A 19,970-nucleotide genomic window follows, 5' to 3' on the forward strand; every position below is an offset into this window, starting at 1 on the left:
GGCAAGCTGCAAGCCCTGTTTATTTCAGTTGGCCTATCCATGACTGTTTTATGGGCTCCCTACCTTTGTTTTTGCATCTGCTACCCTTTTGTTTTTCTCTTTCCTCTAACTAGTCAGGAATTGAATCTTTTGGGGCTGGCAGGTCCCTTTTGAATTCTGTGTGTATAGCATATTGTAACATGCTATTAGATTTGCTTTCTGCTTTTACTGTTTTGCATTTGGCTCTTTATGCTACTTGGCTTGCAATTGGTGCTTTAGAAAAGATCAAATAAATATATAATTGTGTCAAGTCTTGTTTTGTCTAAGAGGGTTAAATCCAGTATCCAAATATAGAAGGGTGTGTTTATGGGGAAACTTAGTACTGAGAGAATTAGAAAGAAAGCTCCAGTTAGAAAGAAAGCTAATTCCATGCCATTTGCAATGCCATGTTTTCTTTAAGAGAAAACTTCCACTGTAATTAGCAAGAAAGTGCAGCCTACCGGCCAATGCGTTACCTAACACAGAGCCCGCTATTCAGTCTTAGAAGTAGATCATGCTTTTATATGCTCCTCTGGAGACTGACGATACTGTGAAGTCCGGTATCAGCAAAACAGACGTCTAAACATGAGCAGAGTCAGGAAATCTTGTACAATAGATGATAAATAGTGATTTGATTCATTGGCCACTTCTGGAGGAAGCGTGTAAATGTAATTGTGGAATACAATGGTCTGTGCTTCTACCATCAAATACTAGAAATAAAGTGTCTATTTTCCATCCCGCATCGAATGATTTAACTGTTACATACATACCCAAACCCAGGTAGATGATGTTATTTGTGTTATGCTGGCTGCCAAGGGATCAACAGAAGTTCAGGTCTTTGTTCTAGAAACTGCATAGGAATCAGCAAAAAGACGTGCTTTACCTCACATTGAGATAAGTCTGATAACATCAACCAGGGGAATGAAGCAAACAACTAGGAGGAAGAGGAAGTAGCAGCCAAGTGCTGTACAAAAAGCAAGGGTCTTAGTTCAAATATTACCATCTGAAAATGGTTTATGGGCACTAAAACAGAGGCGTGAACCCAGGGGTAAGGTCATGCCACTTCGCTGAGCGTTGGGAATCCAGGAAGTTACATATCATCCATCTAAGGAAGTTCCAGTTGTAAAATACTATCAAAACCCAAGACATTTAGGGCAACTTGGTCCTGCAAAACAGTCAAATTATTAATCACTTGACTAAACCACATTAATCAGTACAGCCTAGTAGCCAAATTATTAATCAGCTTGATGAACTGAGCAATCTTGCAAAGAAATGAGCCTACTTGGAATTTTAAAAGTGATAAAAGATAGAGTGTGAAAGAAAATGACTGGAAAAGATACAAAATCTCCTCAAAACCAACATTATCTCTCATCTCACAGTTTCTATTTCATGCATCTCCAACAAGACCAAAAACTTGCATACAGGCAGGTATTCGGAAAGCAAAGTATTCGTTCTCTGTGCATGAGAAAAACAAATCTCTCCTTCCCACACACAAGCACACAGAGAAAAATAAAGATAAAGATAAAGGTAGAAGTGGGGGGGGGGGGAAGGAGAGGGAGTATTTGTTTTTTAATTGTGAGGAGGATTATTGTTAGGCTTTTAAGAGTAAAAAAACATACAGAAATTTAAATGCAATCAAAACATGTAAGATACATTGGAAGATGGGGCAAGGGTCTTTGAGGCCTCGAGAAGCCTCAGGTGATTTGAGGGAATAACTTGGTGTGTGATAGCACAGCCATCCCACTGAAGCAAGGAAAAATAAGGCAAAGGGTAGTAAACAAAGTTTGACCAGTGTATTTTAGTACTGGAAGTAATAAATAATAATTGTCGGTGGCAGCTGAGTGCTTCACTGACAAGAACAAGATGACAATAACTAACTTGTCCCAGATGAAGAACAAAATCTATTTTTTGTAGATATGGACGGCTAATTGAAAACTTGTGAACATCAACAATTATAGAATACAGAGAAGGGTCTTTCTGTTAGCTGTTAATGATACTTCCACTCCCTCAAAACGTATACTGTCTTTACGTTCCCTTCAAGAAGTGGCACAACGCTCTGCTTTCTTCAGACACTTGTGCTTTTTGTGGCTCTCCAGGCTGGAAATGTTCAGAACCTGAGCAAAGGTAGCAGTGGTTCTGCCGAGGAAGGGCCACCGCTTTCTAGAGCAGGTTGATGACACAGGCTATTGAGTCCTTACAGAGAATTGTTTGTCTTCTGGTTTTAGATGGCTTTAATTCCTCCAAATTGCTCCTTGAATAATAGGAAAAAGGCAATTTGAATTTCAGTGACAGATTGGACATAACAGGTTGCAACTATTAGGTCTAATTTTACCATACTGAGAAATAAAATTGCCTAAACATAAACATCGATCACTGATGCAGTAAATTAATTTGTACAGAAAAAGTAGTTTAACTGCAGTGCACATTAAACATAGAAAATTTTCAAAATTACAGCTCTCTGAATTAATTTGTACACTTGTTTACTTGTTAAAAGCAAAGCGTAACTTCTTTTTCTTTTTTTTTCCTCCTCTTTGTGATTTCAAATTGTGAAAAGCGAAGACAGTCATTGGTTGTCCAAAAAAGACAGATAGAGCTCTGCATCTGTGTGCGTAACTTAAGCTCTTTTTTTTTTTTTTTTTTGTTTCTGAACAGGTTAATAGAATTACTAAAGACCTCTTTGAAATATTGTTTCATCTAGCAAGCAAATTCAGCATTTTAATAGGCTTGAATTATGTTTTGTTAAGAATTGATGGTGTGAAGTAATTAAAAATTTTATGATTTGGTTCAGCAATGAGTTTACATTCAAGTGTGTCCTCAGGCTTATTTAAACTGTTGAAATCTTCCAAACTGTTTCATAAAAAATGTCATATGTATCTTCTTCCTTCTACTACCATCTCTTTTCAAAAAATCTGCACATACTACTGTCCCACATTTTAATATGGTACCTAGAGACTTAACATAGATGCTGGCCAACTTTTCTTCATTCTGGCAATTGCTATTTATAATATGCTTATTGTTTTATAAAATGAAAAAGAACATGCCTTTCTTATTTTAAGCCACGGCTATAATGTTACTGATCATATGCAATCACAAGTGTGTATATAAGCTTTATAAAGGTTGCCTGAGTCACAGTGGAACAGGATCTGCCAATGTGGCTTATTTTGATGGTATCTGGTGTCTACTGTTTTCAAGGACAGTAGTTCGATTCAAACACAATTCTGATAAGTGGCAGGTTTTCATGTCTTTAATGCCCTGACAAGGGCATCACTCTCAAGAGAGGGAGGTGAAACTATTTGGATGAGAATTTCTTCCCCTCTCCTTTGTGCTGACACACCAAGATAATAGACAATTAATAGCGAACCTTCTCTGCAGGGAAAGTCTAGGGTTATCACAAATATAAAGTGCTCATGAAGTGTTTGGACACAAAAGAGAGAGAAAAATAAAAATAAAAAAGTAGAAAACAGGACCAGCACAAGGCTTAATGTTCAATTACATGCTTTTTCACCTGAAATTATGGTGAATGATTTTTCAGTAGCAGCAGCTGTAACTTTTTAGACCTGGTTCACTGCTCATGACATCAGGCAAAGGACAAGAGGAATCTTGCCATTTGTATCTTTTTTTGTGGTAAGCAAGAAAGCTGGCTTGTGTATTTCCTGGAGATGCCAGTTAGCAGGGCTGACTGCTCTCAGTTACTAATCATGTCATGCTGTAAAGTTTACCCTGGTAGGATATGGAGGACAGGTCTAAATAAACTACTTCTTCACCGTATCTTCTGATCCAAGAACAGGCTTGCAGGTTGCTCTTCAGGCTCACCTTCAGTCTCATTGCTTCCATTTAGACCATATGTGGGATTACTTTCCTTTTCTGGCCCTCAGCGTGCGCACTTCCCCTTGCTCTGGGGGAAGGCTGGTTTACAAATTGTGAGTCTGTGCAGCCCTCGTTTTTTGCGTTGCTGTGCGATCCCAGCAACTCTCAGATGCTCCCAGGACAGCCCGCCACCCCTGAGGTCACCTGGAGAAGGAGTTGCTGGAGGTCAGCAGAGCGCTGCTCACGCTTGCACGTCAACAGGCAGACTGCCTTGGGGATTATTACAGTGGCTGTACCTATGCACCAGATTTAGCAACTGATGATGTGATTGCGTGCCTCTGTTGTCCAAGTAAACAGAGAAAAGACGTACAGTGTTTCCTGAAGTTAGACAAACCAAAGATTAGTCTAAACTGAGAGTGGAACAGGTTAACTGATCTTTCTTTACCCTAAGCTTTCATTTGTCCCTAGCAGCACTGAGCTGTCAATACAGTGTACAGCTACTGATAAGTGTGGGTTCTCCTCAGCCTGAAGAGATCTGTCTGATAAGATGGCCTTAAAAAAAGAGAGAGAGAGAAAGTACGTTAACTGCTTTGACTGCAAAATACCCCCTGGTAGCCGGAGATAAGACACCTTGAGCTGCTCAGAAGACCTTAGACAGGATGTAAATGAAGCCAATAATAAAAAAAAAATCATTTCAAATCCAGCCGCTATTCTGCTCTACTCTTATTTCCAGCTCTGACAGCAGAAGGCTTAATTTACTGTATTTCACACCAGGCTTCCATTCTACACTGAGGAAGGTACAAAGGGTTGTTTTAGATATAGGCTTTAAAAAGCAGAGATCTCTTTATTTCTGGAGAGGCCTCTATTTCAGACAGTTAATCATGAGTTTCAGCAGGCTTTGGTGAATGGAAATTATACAGAAGAGAGGGAAAATGCTGCCTTTTGCAAAGAATTTCCCCATCTTTTTTATAATTAAATCACCCAAATAAATCTGTATTAACATGAAAAGACTGAATGAAGCGTATATATTTTAAATGCAACTCTTACCTTGCAAAATTCAACATAGAAGGACTGATGTTCTGTAAGAGCGGAAGATGGTAGGTGTGACAGTTTACATGTGACCGTTTCATAGTAGGATTTGGTCTTCTGACCGTTCTGAACTGGGAAATTCATTAGGTCCCGCTTACAGGTTAAATCGCCTATAAGTGGAAGCCACACACACCTACCAACCTGTGCCTATCCCATGGCATTGACATCCACATGTGTTCCTACTCAAGTAAACTGGGGAAAATGAGGGTCAGGGAGGAAGGGCTGTATTGTCTTGCACGGCATTTTGACTACAGTGAAAAGGTTCCTGAGACACGCTGCCCCCAGTGTGACTGTGCTGCACTAGCGTGGGTGTAAGCATTTGTCTGCCATTCTGAGCGCTGACTTAGTTTAAAAACCAAGGTTACCTTTGCTCGGGGACATCACTTTTAACAGCTGTGCGGCACATTTGCACTAACAGCCAGATCTAAAAAAAGGGAGCCTAAAATGGGATGTGGATGGACTATGAGCAGCTAAATAGAAATGGTTGTCCAAAACCTAGCTCTCTGGGTTCACCCCGGTTTGGTAGGCACCTCTTTTTTTTGTGAAAAGTTTCTCAGGTATCTGTGGTTTGGCAGTCTATGCAAACCACCCTAGTGTGAGCATCTGGGTACCCATCGCCTTTGATCAGCCTGCTGCATGGAGAGCATTGTACTAAGCCCGGGACATGGTGAGCACTGTCAGCAGAAAGTGCTGTGTTCCTGTCTTCCCTATACAGGGGCCAGGTAGGTAAAAAATGGCACGAGGCCTTGATTCAGTTCCCTTAGCATCCTGGGCAGTTTCAAAGCCATGTTTCCTGCCTCTGAGCAGAGGCTCTTTGGTTGTGCAGAGATCTCTTCCCGTGGAAGCTGGGCTTGCTGGAGCAAAGAGTACCCTATTCATAGGGCTGGTAGAAGCACATTTGAGAAGGAACTGTTAACCTACTGAGAAGGACACTCATTTAGTCCAGGGGTTCTTGTAGTCTGGAACTTGTGCTTAGGTTTATTTTTGTTTTTATCCAGTGCCTCTTCAATGTATAAAGAGCCCTGTACTCCCCTCTCCCAGCTGAGTGCCCAAGCTGCGAGGTTGCAGACCTTTTCCTGGTCCCCCCCTAGGGCCCCATGAATCCTGCTTTCTTTGCTTCTTAGGCTCCTGGAGACACCTAAGTCCCTCTGCAGATCTAGGTCCAGAAGTTTTCACCTGTGTAAATAAGACTGCCACCACATCTCTGTCATTCTAAGAAATAAGCAGTTCTGTGTTTATTTACTGTATTTAATTCTAGCACACTGTAAAATAACACTGATATGTTTTTGAAAGTGTTAACTGCCTGCATTGCTTTCGCTTGATCTTCATTTCCTTTTACTTTCCATTTCCTATGAAAGATTTTGTGATATCTTTGCCTGAGTTTCTTTCAGATGCAATTATTTACTCCCTTCTTTCTCCCCACCTTATATTCCTTTCTTTTTGTTCTCCACAAATTGCCTTCTTTCTTTTCTTTGTCCTAGTTTAGCCCCCTCCAAAGTGTGTCTTGCTGTTCCTGTTCTGGTCTAGAGGCAATGAAGCAATGAATTGGGATTGTTGAAATGTAGGCACAGGTGGGAGGGACAGGCATACATGATAAAAAAAAGAGGGAAGGCGGCCGAGTTTGAGGTACACCGGCAGCAATCCCTGCAGACCTTCATGATTAAACTCCAGATTAACTGAAAGAAGGGCGATATTCAAATAAGGATCCACGGTGGTGTTTGGCATCTCACGGGTTTCTGCCTGCAAATCCTGCTCAGGGTCTCCATCTTTTGTCTGAGCCTCCAGCTAGGGAGGTTTTGACAGCCTGCCCTTCTCCCCGCGGGGTCTTGGGGCTGTGTGGAAATGGGGACTTGGAAGGCAGCTGTGAAGCAGAGTCTCCTTCAGCTCTCAGGGTCCGAGCCTCTGGACCATTTGATTCTGGGAAGGAAAGAGAAAGAACGACGCTTCTCTGACTTCAGACACGTTCCTTATATTGTGACCTGGGAAAGAAAGAAGCATTCAATGCATTTTAATACCTATATGCTACTGGAAAGTTACTTTGATGACTGGGACTGTGTTATAGGGGCTGCTGTCTCTGAGGCTTCTGTACACTTCAGCAGCTTTCAAAAGGAGCTGCAGCGTGGGGCAAGATTGGAGGGAGAGGGTTTCTGGTCCTATTCACGGTGTTGCCTGGGGAGGGCACGACCCAGTGAAAGCAGAATGCAGAGGGAAGTATTGGAGTCCAGTGAGGAGCCTGAACTGTTATCCCCTAGTCATTTGCTGTTCTTAATAAGCAGTACAAATACTGTTATCAGCACAACAAATGATAATGATTATTTTCTAGCAAAGACCCGATTGACTGAATCACTACTTTTAGTACATGAGGTTGTTAATATACAGATTCTTAGGCGATCATTATTATGTGCGCGTTTGCTAGAGTATTTGAATGGGTTTTTTGCTCTCCCATTATCTTGATTCTAAATGTAATTATTCTCAGGATGATTTTTTCTGACCCTAGCTTCAGATGGAACAAACCTGGTGGTCTCTGACTCATACTGTACAAACAAACACAAACAACTACTAAAAGAAACAGCAACTTAACAGCGGAAGAAATACAGTGTAAATGTGTTAGTCACATTTAAGCAGTGGACAAATGAGCTAATTTGAATCGCTTAGTGCTTGTATAGTCACAACTAAACAACCCCTGTAAATTAATTGTGTGACACGCGATTCCCAATTATGTAAAGCAGTATAATAAGCTTTGAGGATGGTGACTGTCATTAGTTATATGTACAGGTCTGTGGAAAATTACTTACTCTTTCTCTTTGCCTAGAGAGGTACAAAATACCGGCTTCCTTAAACAAGCGGAGGGTAGCTGTTTTCTTCTAGTTGCAAATTGGGTTTTGTGTATGATTTGAAAGGTGGAGCAGAATGTGAACTGCTTACATTTTCTTTAATTTGGCTGTAGAAGATGGAATTCATTGGGCTCCGTCTGTTCAAATGAACTTTAAGCAACAATCAAGGAAAACATTTATGCTCCTCTCTACATATGTAATAGTAATATGTCTTCTGAAGAAGACATAATGGAACTGGAGGCTTAGGTTACCTTAGGAGAGCAATACAGGAATGTTAACTACTTATGTAGGCATTAAAGGCATTTTATAAAAGCAAGCAGGTTTTTCCTGCGAGGTATTAAAGTGACTTATTTGTTGTTTCTAGGAGCTGCCTTTCTTCTGGTTATGAAATTTAAAATGGGGAAACCTCCCTACCAGCTGTCTCAGTTCTGTTGGTCAGGAACCCCTGGACATTTCTCCCTCAGTAATCTGTTAATGCATTTAATTGGTGCTCCCAAAGCAGTTTTGAAATATTGATAGATTTTTAAAACATCTGTAAATTATAAATAATTTTTAAAGTTCACATTTCTCTTTTGAATGCCCATTACAGAGTATTAGTTTTCAAGACATTTAATAAGTTATGAGACAAATGAGTGAGTTTAATGTGGGGTCACTGATGTGAAAAAAATGGTTATATTAAAGTTGCAGCTTTTCCAAAACTGTGTACATTTCTATTGAAAGTAAATGGAAAATATTATGTAATAATATATATTTTATTTACAGTGTCTTTAAAGACTAGCACTATCTAATTCTATTAAAAACTTCAAAACCGTAGTTTGTTTCAGTGACACGTTACACCGTCACTGAAGTCATGTTAATGCTTAAACACTACCCTTTGATGTTCTAGTTATTTAGATCTATTCAGCACACAGCACACTATTGTTTTATTTCAGCAGTATCTAACCTCTTCGTTTACTATTTATTCACACCTGCATATTCCCCTAAGATTCCTTATCTCATTTTCAAGGTAGCCCTGCAGACAATTAGTGGTGGTAATAATATAAAATGTGTCCACCACTAAAACCTGAAACGGCCATTACAAGTAAACTGTATGATATATAATAACCACTCCACTCAATTACCTGCACAAAAATGCAAGGATTTAAAACTGTGGAGCTCTATCATATATCCAGTTAACTGACCTACCTACCTGCTATTTAGTCCTTCCTTTCTTACAATTCAAATTCTGTCTTGTAGCATGCCATCTGGTGAATTAGCAAAGCTGTACATTTGTATGCGTTGTCCATCCCTTTCAATATGTGTGTGTGAGCACATACATGTGTACGCAGTGGTATATGAACAGGTCTTTGGCTGGTGGTGGGACAACAAATAATAGCTACACAATAATTCAGTGCATACATGTGCACTCATAATCCATATGCCTGTGGCAGTATGTACTAGATGTGTTTATGTGCTGCTGCTTGGTATACTTGATTTGTCATTTTTAGTATCTATTCCCACCCTGTGTAACCCATTGTTATAAATTTTGTACCTGTTAAAGAAACCTTGCTATTTAGTACTTCAGATGGGGTCCTGGGGGATAGTTGTTGTGTGACCAGTCTGCCGTCACCGTTAAGGGGTCAAAGTAGCGAGAATGTATCAGCAGGACCCGGGCCTGGGGGTGTCTGTCCAGCTAAACTGCTGGGCTTTCTTTTTGGTTGGGTCCAGCAGCTTACGCATGTTGCCAGCTCTGTGTTTCAGGGGGAGGAAGGATTTTTCTTGCAGGGATGGCTCAGACCTGGGAGATACGGGTTCTGTTTCCTCCTTTGAACAGATTACATTTGTAACCTGAGGCAAACCGCTCCAGCCTGTCTGTGCCCCAGTTACTTGAGCAGCAAAATGGGGAAAATAGAAAACTGCTGCTTACAGGATATTGAAAATACTAATTTGTTCATATTTGTAAACTCCGTTCTATCAGAGGAACCTTATGTATTACGGCACATAAAGGTTTCCTGGCATTTGCTTTAGGAATGTGGCCATTTGTCTAGTGGCAGCAAAAACGTGTTTAAATCATACAGAAAAATAAGGCATGATAAAGCAAGTGCCCTGAAGCGTATTCCAGCCAAAGCATGCATATGTCATAAACCTTCCTGGTGACTAAGTAACGTTTTTCTGAAGCAGTACTGTTAATTCAGTCAGCAGCACTAGGGATAAGATCACTTTTAAGACCTCACGACTACTGGGGTTGGCACATGAGTGGCTGGCTGCTAACTCCACAGAGGTGCTTTTGTGCTCTGATGCTTCCCCCTTCCTCCCTCCCCTTTCGTGGGATAACTCCTTCTGGTATTACTTCACTTTTCTGTTAGTGAGCACTTTCCCCCATAAATATGACTGAACAGGTGTTACTCTGCTACTAACTGAGTTTCCAGCTGTCCTCCTCCAACACAGACCAGGCAAAATCTGTTGTTTCATCCTATTAGACAGACTAGAGAACTATCAAGCCCGAGATGGAGGTCTTCCTCGCAGGATACGGTAGTTTTGTTGCCAGAAGATGGTCAGGAAGGCCTGGCTGGCTAACAAAGACAGTCCTTCAGCTGCTGGGTGTAGTTCCAGTTTTGCATCCCCTTTGGCAGCAGCACAGAGACTGCTGCAGTGTGGCCAGCCAGCAAAATTAGGAAATAAGGACCTCTTTTATTTACTCAGGCTGCTGAATCATGGGCATTCCTGTCTGCTTGGAGAAAAGTCAGGCAGCTCTACTTTCCACTGGAAGTCTCAGGAGTGCTTGGTACTTTCATCTCAGAGTGTTCACACACTTGTTTTAATGTGCTTTATGGAAATGGTGAAACTCAGCAAGTACAGTTGGTGTAGAAAAACATCTGCACTAACTATTCACACACATTTGCATCTTTAAATAGACTTTTAGGCCTTGTAGCCGATTTCCAGCAAAGTTTTTTGGTTGTGAGTGCTAGAGCTTTCTTAGAGTCAGCGAGTGTGAAGTGACTGGTTCCAAAAATTAAAAATTTACATGGACACGTTAAGTGCATCACACTGAAACTCAGAATACTTGCCGTAACACAAAAAAGGCATTTACAGTAAGTAGTACTTAGTGAGTGCTGAAGGAAAAAAAAAAGTTGATACAGAAAATATATTTTAAAACTCCATATACACTCTGTCGAATACCTGGAGCCCTATTCTGCCCCCAGATAGATGCGTACCACTCCTGGGGTCTTGTATGTACGCATCTGAAGTTGGTCCAGAGTATTTTAAAATAGCTTTTTGTAACATTAAAAATCAGTATTTGTAATGTTGACATAGCTCAGTGGGTAGCTGTCTGCAGATTTATATATACGTGGCTGTATGCAGAGTAGCAGCAAACTGTATTTTCTATAAGAGTGATCGGCAAAAACAGGTTTGCCCAACAGCGGGTCAAACTTTACCCCAACACAGAGTTGGCTGTGTGGGAAGTGCCCCTGGGAAAGTGGGAGCGGAGTTCACATCCCGAGCCTGCTGGTTAGCTGCGGGGACCTTCCCTTTAGCTCCTCCGTCACGGCTTTGAGTGCCCAGATCCGCTCACCCAATGCCTGCGCACATGGAGTAGCCTCGGCGCATGGTAGCAAGCTGCGGATCACTGCTATTTTGAAGGAGGTGCTTTTAATGGTTGCACGTTAATTTTATGGTGTGGCATCTTTGTGGGGAAGGGTGGGGTGACAGCAGGAGAGGCAATGCCATCCCTCACGTCCTGCTGTAGCAGTAGTTACTCACAGTCCAGGTTTCCTTCTTGATCGCTGTCCCCAGATCCATTCTAGGCAGCCCCTAAGCTCACCAGGCGCGTTAGTCCATCGCACACAGTGTTCACACAGCCTTCAGCTTGGAGTCTGCACAGCGAAAGTCGCTGCAGCAAACGTTTCCCTTCTCGCAGAAGCAAGGTTTCGAAAGTCCTTTGGCAGGTCGCTGTCGGCCGACAGGCCGGGCTTTGGGAGCCCTTTGTGTGAGCGCAGCCCAGGGGCCCTCCTTCCGGAGCGTGGTGGCCGGCCGCCGGCGCCCCTTCCACGCCGACTCTCCCCCGCCCCGCCGCGCCGGGGGGAAGCCGGGGAAACGTGTTGGCCGCATTGTTAGGCGCGTACTCAGGAAAATCCTGTTGTCCTCCGCCGTGCGCTGTGCGGAATTCCCCCTGCCTTGCTGGTTCTTAGGCAGCTCTGAGAGATTGAGAGATTTTCACATTTCAGGTTAAAAGGACGCAAGTCGGACCTGCAAGTGGTTTGCTCTTCTCCTTTTTGCACAAAGAGAATTACTCTGCAGAATTATTACGGGCTTGTATTAAAAACCCAACAGCAAAGTGACATGCAGAAACATTTATGTTTGCCAGTTGGAAACTATGGCTCTGTGCCGTAGTTACACTATTCCCCCTCCGCTTTCCTTACCTCGTATAAAAGCTAACGGAAAGACTCCCAAGCAAACAAGGAGAATCGGATGGGGGAAAGGGGCTGCCGTTGCTTATTCCGTGGTCACACTCAGCGCTTGATCCCGACCCTGCTGCCAGCCCGCTGAGATGCATGAGCCAGGGGGAATAGTTGTATAATAGGTAAAACCGGGCAGGCAGTGGCCACAAAAAGGAAGTGATTTACTGCTGTGTCAGTGATGGTACACTATTTATAACACTCGCTATATATTCCTCTAAACATTTATACAATAATATATCATTTCTGCGTAGGATATACATTTTAATACTAAATTTGGTTACAAAATATGTTGCGTAGGCAGTCACAGACTATTTTTCTTCACTCAGTTGCTTGACATAAATTCCTGTTTATCTGCCGGCAGTGGTCATATGTCAGAAATAGATTTGATTTTTAAAGGACAAAAGGTTTTTGCATTTAAAAGACCTGGCTGAAAATGTTCATTTAAAATAAAATTTAAAAATGTAGCAAAAATTAACATCTTTTTGTGTGAATAGTTGTTCCACTGCTCTGATTATTTCCAGTTGTAGAGTCAAACCCAGCAATTTGAAAGGGCAGTACAGAGATTTACATCAAAAGTCTCCTGTGAATATTGCAATCATTAATGTACCAACTTAAAAACTCACCTGGCGTATTATTTCATATGTATGACAATGAGTAACTTTGCTTCAGTTCATTGGGAAGCATTTTAGCAGATGATAGTACTTTTGCTGGAAGGGAGGATTTTTATTTTTCAATTTTATCTTAAAGAAACAAACACTTTGTTTTCAGTTCAAAGACATGGTACTTGGGCTAGGGTTTGGTTCTATCATTTAAATACTAAGCACTATTAGTGCAGATCCCTATGTAGGTAAAACAGATACACGTGTGTGTGTGTGCGTGTGAAAGGTATGTGTAATTTGTGAAACCCTCCTCTTCAAGATGTAAACAAGAGGATAAAAACCCGTGCAGTTTCCAACTTATCCTGAAAAGCATTGTGTCAATGGGCAGGCATCCAGCAATGGTGTTTGGTTGTTTTCTCAGGGTTAGATGGTTGCCATCTGGCATTGATAGTGAGATGGCGTTGTCATCAGTTTCTAGATGCAGGAAAGGAATGAATCCTCATCTGTTTCCTGTGGATAAGCAAGAGGTTGATAATCTAGTAAAATCTTGTTACCTTAAAGAAAGCAGGCTTGGAATTTGTTTACATAATATAGACCGGCTCTAACTTTTATGTTGGTGTAGTAAATTTCTTGAGAGAAGGCCGAAGATGTTAAGAAACTTACTGCTTTGCAAGAATACCTCAAAAAAGATATTTTTCAAGAGGCTTATCCTGCCTTTTATTGGTGTAATCACTTTTACTTTTAAAAGGAAAAAAACCCCAAGCATCGCCCCTGGAAAATAATAAAAGGATTATTTGATGTAGAGTGGTCTTTCAAGCATTCTTTTAATATTTTTAAAGAAGTTTTAGGTTGAGATAAGTGTGATCATTGTGGTGTTGTAGTCTACATTTAAAACAAAAGGTGGAAAAATTGTAGAGCACATCTGTTGAAAAAAATAGTTACAACTTGCCCTCTCTAGAGGTGAGGTAATATCATGGACAACTAGTTCAGTTTATTATCTGGCTAGCATTTCTGTTTTGTCTTTTCCTTGTTACTCGTAAATCTTTCAGCTTTTACCATAATTGTTTATCATTTTTCCTGTTTCCAGTTTTTTACAAGTCGCTTTGTCTGTGATCACCTCACAGTACAGGTTCTGCTGGACTAAGGAAGTTCAGCTGGCTGAGGCCTTTGCAAAAAGGAAGAAGTGGTGGGCAACCTCTTGAACTTAAAAAGGGAAAAAAAATGCTGTTCGCATCTGACCCTTTTGAAACTTTCTCATTTTCCTTGATCCTAGCTGTCGGTTTGTTAGTTTGTTTTGAACATTTAATGATCCAGCTGCCAGCTTTCAGTAACTGAATTGTATCGTTATTGGAGAAATCTGGTTGCACTTTATTAGAGAAAACATCACTGTTCATACTGTTGTCCTGTTCCTCCCCTGTAATTTTTCCTATTATTGTTTAGAATAACACCCAAGTCTCTCTCAGTAATAGCCTTTAAAAGATTTCTGTGTTCAGAATCAACTTCAAGGGAAAAAAAAAACATGTGGCAAAGCAGGGGGAATCTTTTTATTAAATATTAGGCCAGTGGGTTGACTGTATTAATTTTAAATCATTCCTGTAATATTTTCTCCTTTCCTTTGACTCTTCAGATGCTCACATAATATGCAAATCATTTTACAATGGATACAAAAGAAACATTAAATATATTAAAATCTGCATTTTAATAAAGTTGTCAATGTATAATACATATCCTGCAACTGAGAAAGAATGATAAAAAAGCAATAAAAAGGTAATATAGGCACAGAACTATTTAATAACTTTTAATGTTTTACGGTCTGATAAAAATAAATGTGGTCTTGAAGCTATTGGATACAGGTGTAAGAAATATCCTAGTCTGAGTTTAATATGTTTTAGCTATTTAGGAGTAGCAGATCTGCATTGTTCATATGCATTTGCTGTCTCCTTTGAACTGTAGGGATTAAGCTTGTGGGCATGTGTTTTTCTCATTTCAGATGGAGTGGATGTTGAGGATGACCCCACTTGCTCATGGCCAGCATCATCGCCTTCTAGCAAGGACCAGACTTCCCCGAGCCATGGAGAAGGTTGTGATTTTGGTGAAGAGGAAGGAGGCCCAGGGTTGCCCTATCCATGCCAGTTTTGTGACAAATCGTTCAGCCGCCTCAGCTACTTAAAGCACCACGAGCAAAGTCACAGCGACAAGCTCCCTTTCAAATGCACGTATTGCAGTCGTCTCTTCAAACACAAACGGAGCAGGGACCGCCACATAAAGCTTCATACGGGAGACAAGAAGTATCACTGCAGTGAGTGTGATGCAGCGTTCTCAAGGAGCGATCATCTTAAAATTCACTTAAAGACTCATACGTCCAACAAGCCATATAAGTGTGCCATTTGTAGACGTGGATTCCTGTCATCTAGTTCGCTGCATGGTCACATGCAGGTTCACGAGAGGAACAAAGATGGCTCTCAGTCCGCTTCCCGGATGGAGGACTGGAAAATGAAAGACACTCAGAAATGCAGTCAGTGCGAAGAAGGCTTTGATTTTCCTGAAGATCTTCAGAAGCACATTGCAGAATGTCACCCGGAGTGTTCCCCTAATGAAGACCGATCTGCTCTTCAGTGTGTTTACTGTCATGAACTCTTTGTAGAGGAAACGTCTCTGGTGAATCACATGGAGCAGGCTCATAATGGTGAGAAGAAGAATTCATGCAGCATTTGCTCTGAGAACTTTCATACTGTGGAGGAGCTGTACAGCCACATGGACAGTCACCAGCAGCCAGAGTCGTGCAACCACAGCAACAGCCCATCTTTGGTAACTGTGGGCTACACCTCAGTCTCTAGCACCACTCCGGATTCAAATCTCTCGGTGGATAGTTCAACAATGGTGGAAACGGCTCCCCCTATACCAAAAGGTCGTGGAAGGAAGCGGGCAGCTCAGCAAGTGCCAGATATCACTGGTCCTTCAAGTAAACAGGCAAAAGTTACCTACAGCTGCATTTATTGCAACAAACAGTTATTTTCCAGCCTTGCAGTTTTGCAGATACACCTGAAAACTATGCATTTAGATAAACCCGAACAAGCCCATATCTGTCAGTACTGTTTGGAGGTATTGCCATCTCTCTACAATCTGAACGAACATCTTAAGCAAGTCCACGAAGCTCCGGATCCAGCACTGATTGTTTCTACCATGCCTGCCATGGTATACCAGTGCAATTTCTGCTCTGAAGTGTTCAATGACCTCAACACCCTTCAGGAACACATCCGATGTTCTCATGGATTTGCCAACCCTGCTGCTAAGGACAGTAATGCATTCTTTTGTCCCCATTGCTACATGGGATTTCTTACAGATTCTTCTCTGGAAGAGCATATTAGACAAGTCCATTGTGATCTTAGCAGTTCCCGTTTTGGTTCCCCTGTGCTTGGAACCCCAAAAGATCCAGTGGTAGAAGTGTATTCTTGTTCTTACTGTACAAATTCTCCAATATTTAATAGTGTTCTTAAACTGAACAAGCATATCAAGGAGAACCATAAGAACATTCCTTTGGCACTGAATTACATCCACAATGGAAAAAAATCCAGAGCCATGAGTCCCTTATCTCCTGTAACCATTGAGCAGACCTCTTTAAAGATGATGCAGGCAGTTGGAGGTGCTCCTCCTCGTCCTGCAGGTGAATATATTTGTAATCAGTGTGGTGCTAAGTATACTTCCTTGGACGGTTTTCAGACTCATTTAAAAACACATCTTGACACCGTCCTGCCAAAACTGACCTGCCCTCAGTGCAACAAGGAATTTCCAAATCAGGAGTCTCTGCTGAAGCATGTTACCATTCATTTCATGATCACCTCAACCTACTACATCTGTGAAAGCTGTGACAAGCAGTTCACTTCTGTGGATGACTTGCAGAAACACCTACTGGACATGCATACATTTGTGTTCTTCCGCTGCACCTTGTGCCAAGAGGTTTTTGACTCCAAAGTCTCCATTCAGCTACACTTGGCTGTGAAGCACAGCAATGAAAAGAAGGTATACAGATGTACATCTTGCAACTGGGATTTCCGAAATGAGACTGACCTACAGCTTCACGTTAAACACAACCACCTGGAGAACCAAGGCAAAGTACACAAGTGCATCTTCTGTGGCGAGTCCTTTGGTACGGAGGTGGAGCTGCAGTGTCACATTACTACGCACAGCAAGAAGTACAACTGCAAGTTCTGCAGCAAAGCTTTCCATGCTATCATCTTGCTGGAAAAGCACTTAAGGGAGAAACATTGTGTTTTTGAAACAAAAACTCCAAACTGTGGAACAAATGGGGCATCTGAGCAGGTTCAGAAAGAGGAAGTGGAACTCCAGACCTTGTTGACAAATAGCCAGGAGTCCCATAACAGCCACGATGGCAGCGAGGAAGATGTGGACACATCTGAACCTATGTATGGCTGTGACATTTGTGGAGCAGCTTATACCATGGAGACTCTCCTGCAAAATCACCAGCTTCGAGACCATAACATTCGACCAGGAGAAAGTGCCATAGTGAAGAAAAAGGCTGAACTCATTAAAGGGAATTACAAGTGTAATGTGTGTTCTCGAACATTCTTCTCTGAAAATGGGCTTCGAGAACACATGCAGACACACTTGGGACCAGTGAAACATTATATGTGCCCAATCTGTGGCGAGCGGTTTCCATCTCTTCTGACTCTTACTGAACATAAGGTCACACATAGTAAGAGCCTGGACACTGGAAACTGCAGGATTTGCAAGATGCCTCTCCAGAGCGAGGAGGAATTTTTAGAGCATTGCCAAATGCACCCTGACTTGAGGAACTCCTTGACGGGGTTCCGCTGTGTGGTGTGCATGCAGACAGTGACCTCCACGCTGGAACTGAAAATCCACGGCACATTCCACATGCAGAAAACTGGAAACGGTTCTGCTGTGCAGTCCACGGGGCGCACACAGCATCTCCAGAAACTATACAAGTGTGCTTCTTGCCTGAAAGAATTCCGCTCAAAACAGGATTTAGTGAAACTTGACATCAACGGTCTGCCATACGGTCTGTGTGCTAGCTGTGTTAATCTCAGTAAAAGTGGTAGTCCAAGTGTCAACATCCCTTCAAGCAGTAACAGACAAGGCATGGGCCAAAATGAGAACTTGAGTTCCATTGAGAACAAAAGCAAGGCAGGGGGACTGAAGACTCGATGTTCTAGTTGCAATGTTAAATTTGAATCAGAAAGTGAACTCCAAAACCATATTCAGTCAATCCACAGAGAGCTTGTTCCAGACAGCAACAGTACACAGCTGAAAACACCACAAGTATCTCCAATGCCCAGAATCAGCCCCTCCCAAACTGAAGAGGTAACCCTTTTTTCTTTGCTCTTGACACCTTCCATCCTTTTGGAAAAAATCCCCCTTTTTTCAAGCCGTCTTATCACTTGTCATGAAATGCTTAGGCTGAACCATGTTACATTTCCATCCGTAGCCATTAGCTAGTAATTACTTGCTTCTTGATATACCTTACATCTTGGATTGAATTGTGCGGAATAGGACTAATTCCAGTCTCCCTAGGATATTGTCTTCTGTATCACTGAGGAGACCTATCTTCATGCCAGCACAACTGAGATCTGGAATCTTATCCTAGCTCCCTTACATGTTGGAATCCCCAGCTAGGAGTTGTGCTTCCGGCAGAGAGCATTAATGACAGAGGAGTAGAATAGAGGAGTGAGCCAAAATGCTGGCATAAGAGGTGGATTTTTAAAAAATATTTGTGAGCAACAAATTGAGGGGTTTTTTTGTAAATTGTGTTGTAGACATTCATTTTCCCCTCTTATAGCATATTTTGATTAAGTAGAAGTGCCTAAGGTAAATTGGGAAATCAGTCCTTTGGATGCAATTCCTTGTTGTGTTTTTCTTTCCATTCCTGATGAACAACATTTTGATGTCACTGAAACACGTCGTGCCTGATGATTGAAATCCCATTCATGCAGCATAACTTAGAAAGTAAATACATGTTTCAGAAAAAAAGCAAAGGGTCAAACTCTTGAGAGATCTCATCTGCTTCCTCAGTCACCAGTGACCAAGTAATACGGGAAGGTAGGGGGGTCATGTACCGAGGGAAGGCAATCTGTTTTATCTTCAGAAACATTATCAATAGAATGACTTTAAGTTAGTATTTTAGGCATGGTATCTTGCATAAAGACCCCTTATAGTGCAGGAAGCCTAAAAACACAGCACAAACAAATGTTAAGAAATAATAGCTTTTGTTTCAAGAAAGCTTTTAGCCTGTAATGGTACAAGCATGGTGCAACCCATTGCTGTGAATGTGTATGGATACCCTGTGGCAAGGGAGCTGCTGCTCTTCCATCACCTTCCTCACTCCCTGTTTGTGAGCCCATCTGTTGGGTAAGAAGTCTCTCAGTGTGTCATCCAACAGTGTTGTGCAAACTGGAGGGTAGGAGGGAGGCCGAGAGGGAGGAGGGGAGATACATGAAGATATGTGGGCCAAGAGCTAAGTATTTGTGGAGCTACCAAGAACATAGCTGGAGATAGGTTGGGAGACAGCCACTGGGGCAGCACAGGGCCTGGAGTGCCACGAAGAGAGAAGTGGAGCTGGGAGACGAGGGTGAAGTACCAGGCAGGATGCATCTGCCGGGGAAGGGTCCTATGCTTTCACGACTTCTGCATCTCCAGTTTGCACATTGGGCCGTGGTGGGGGACTCCTGGAGAATGGGATGTGGTGTGGAGTTTATGGAAGGAGCAGGTTGTTAGACTGAGAACTGCAGGTCTGAGGAAAACCTTCTTTTCAAAGAAGAAGGAAAAGGAATGGCTCCCATTAGGTGCAGTTTAGGCCACTGATGGTCCTGTAGTACTGCTGCGGGGTGGGAACCACAGAATTACCAGCTGCATGTTTTTGATAGATTCAGAGTCATCCCGGTTTGTTTCTGTCATCTTTCCCCGAGTGACTACTTGAAATCTCTCTTCCCAGTCATTTTGGAAGCCAATTCTTGCTACCTCAAACACTATCAGAATCATGTGTGTTAAGACAGTTACCATGATAAGATATTACCAACTTGTCTTTCTCTTGCTTGTGAACTAGGCAAAAAGAGATCTGGGAGTCTTTCGTGGTGATGTAAGATCAGTTACCTTCAGTGTCATCAGTGAATCTTCTTGTGCTTGGATCATGTATAATCAGAGTTCTT

The 19,970-nt window shown here is 42.0% G+C and overlaps 1 protein-coding gene across 4 annotated transcripts in view; it reads left to right on the plus strand.

Annotated features, from left to right (window-relative positions):
* ZNF521 (zinc finger protein 521) overlaps positions 1 to 19,970 on the plus strand; it is a 232,599-nt gene that overhangs the window by 78,277 nt on the left and 134,352 nt on the right. For all 4 annotated transcript variants that reach the window (XR_012672352.1, XM_075141937.1, XM_075141936.1 and 1 more), the window contains one exon: positions 14,777 to 18,129. Coding sequence is in view for 3 of the 4 variants with exons in the window: in XM_075141937.1 (XP_074998038.1) it covers positions 14,777 to 18,129 (3,353 nt within the window). In the remaining variant the exon portion in view is untranslated. The remainder of the gene's footprint in view (positions 1 to 14,776; positions 18,130 to 19,970) is intronic.

The sequence above is a fragment of the Calonectris borealis genome, chromosome 2, assembly GCF_964195595.1.
Source record: "Calonectris borealis chromosome 2, bCalBor7.hap1.2, whole genome shotgun sequence".
Taxonomy (NCBI): domain Eukaryota; kingdom Metazoa; phylum Chordata; class Aves; order Procellariiformes; family Procellariidae; genus Calonectris; species Calonectris borealis.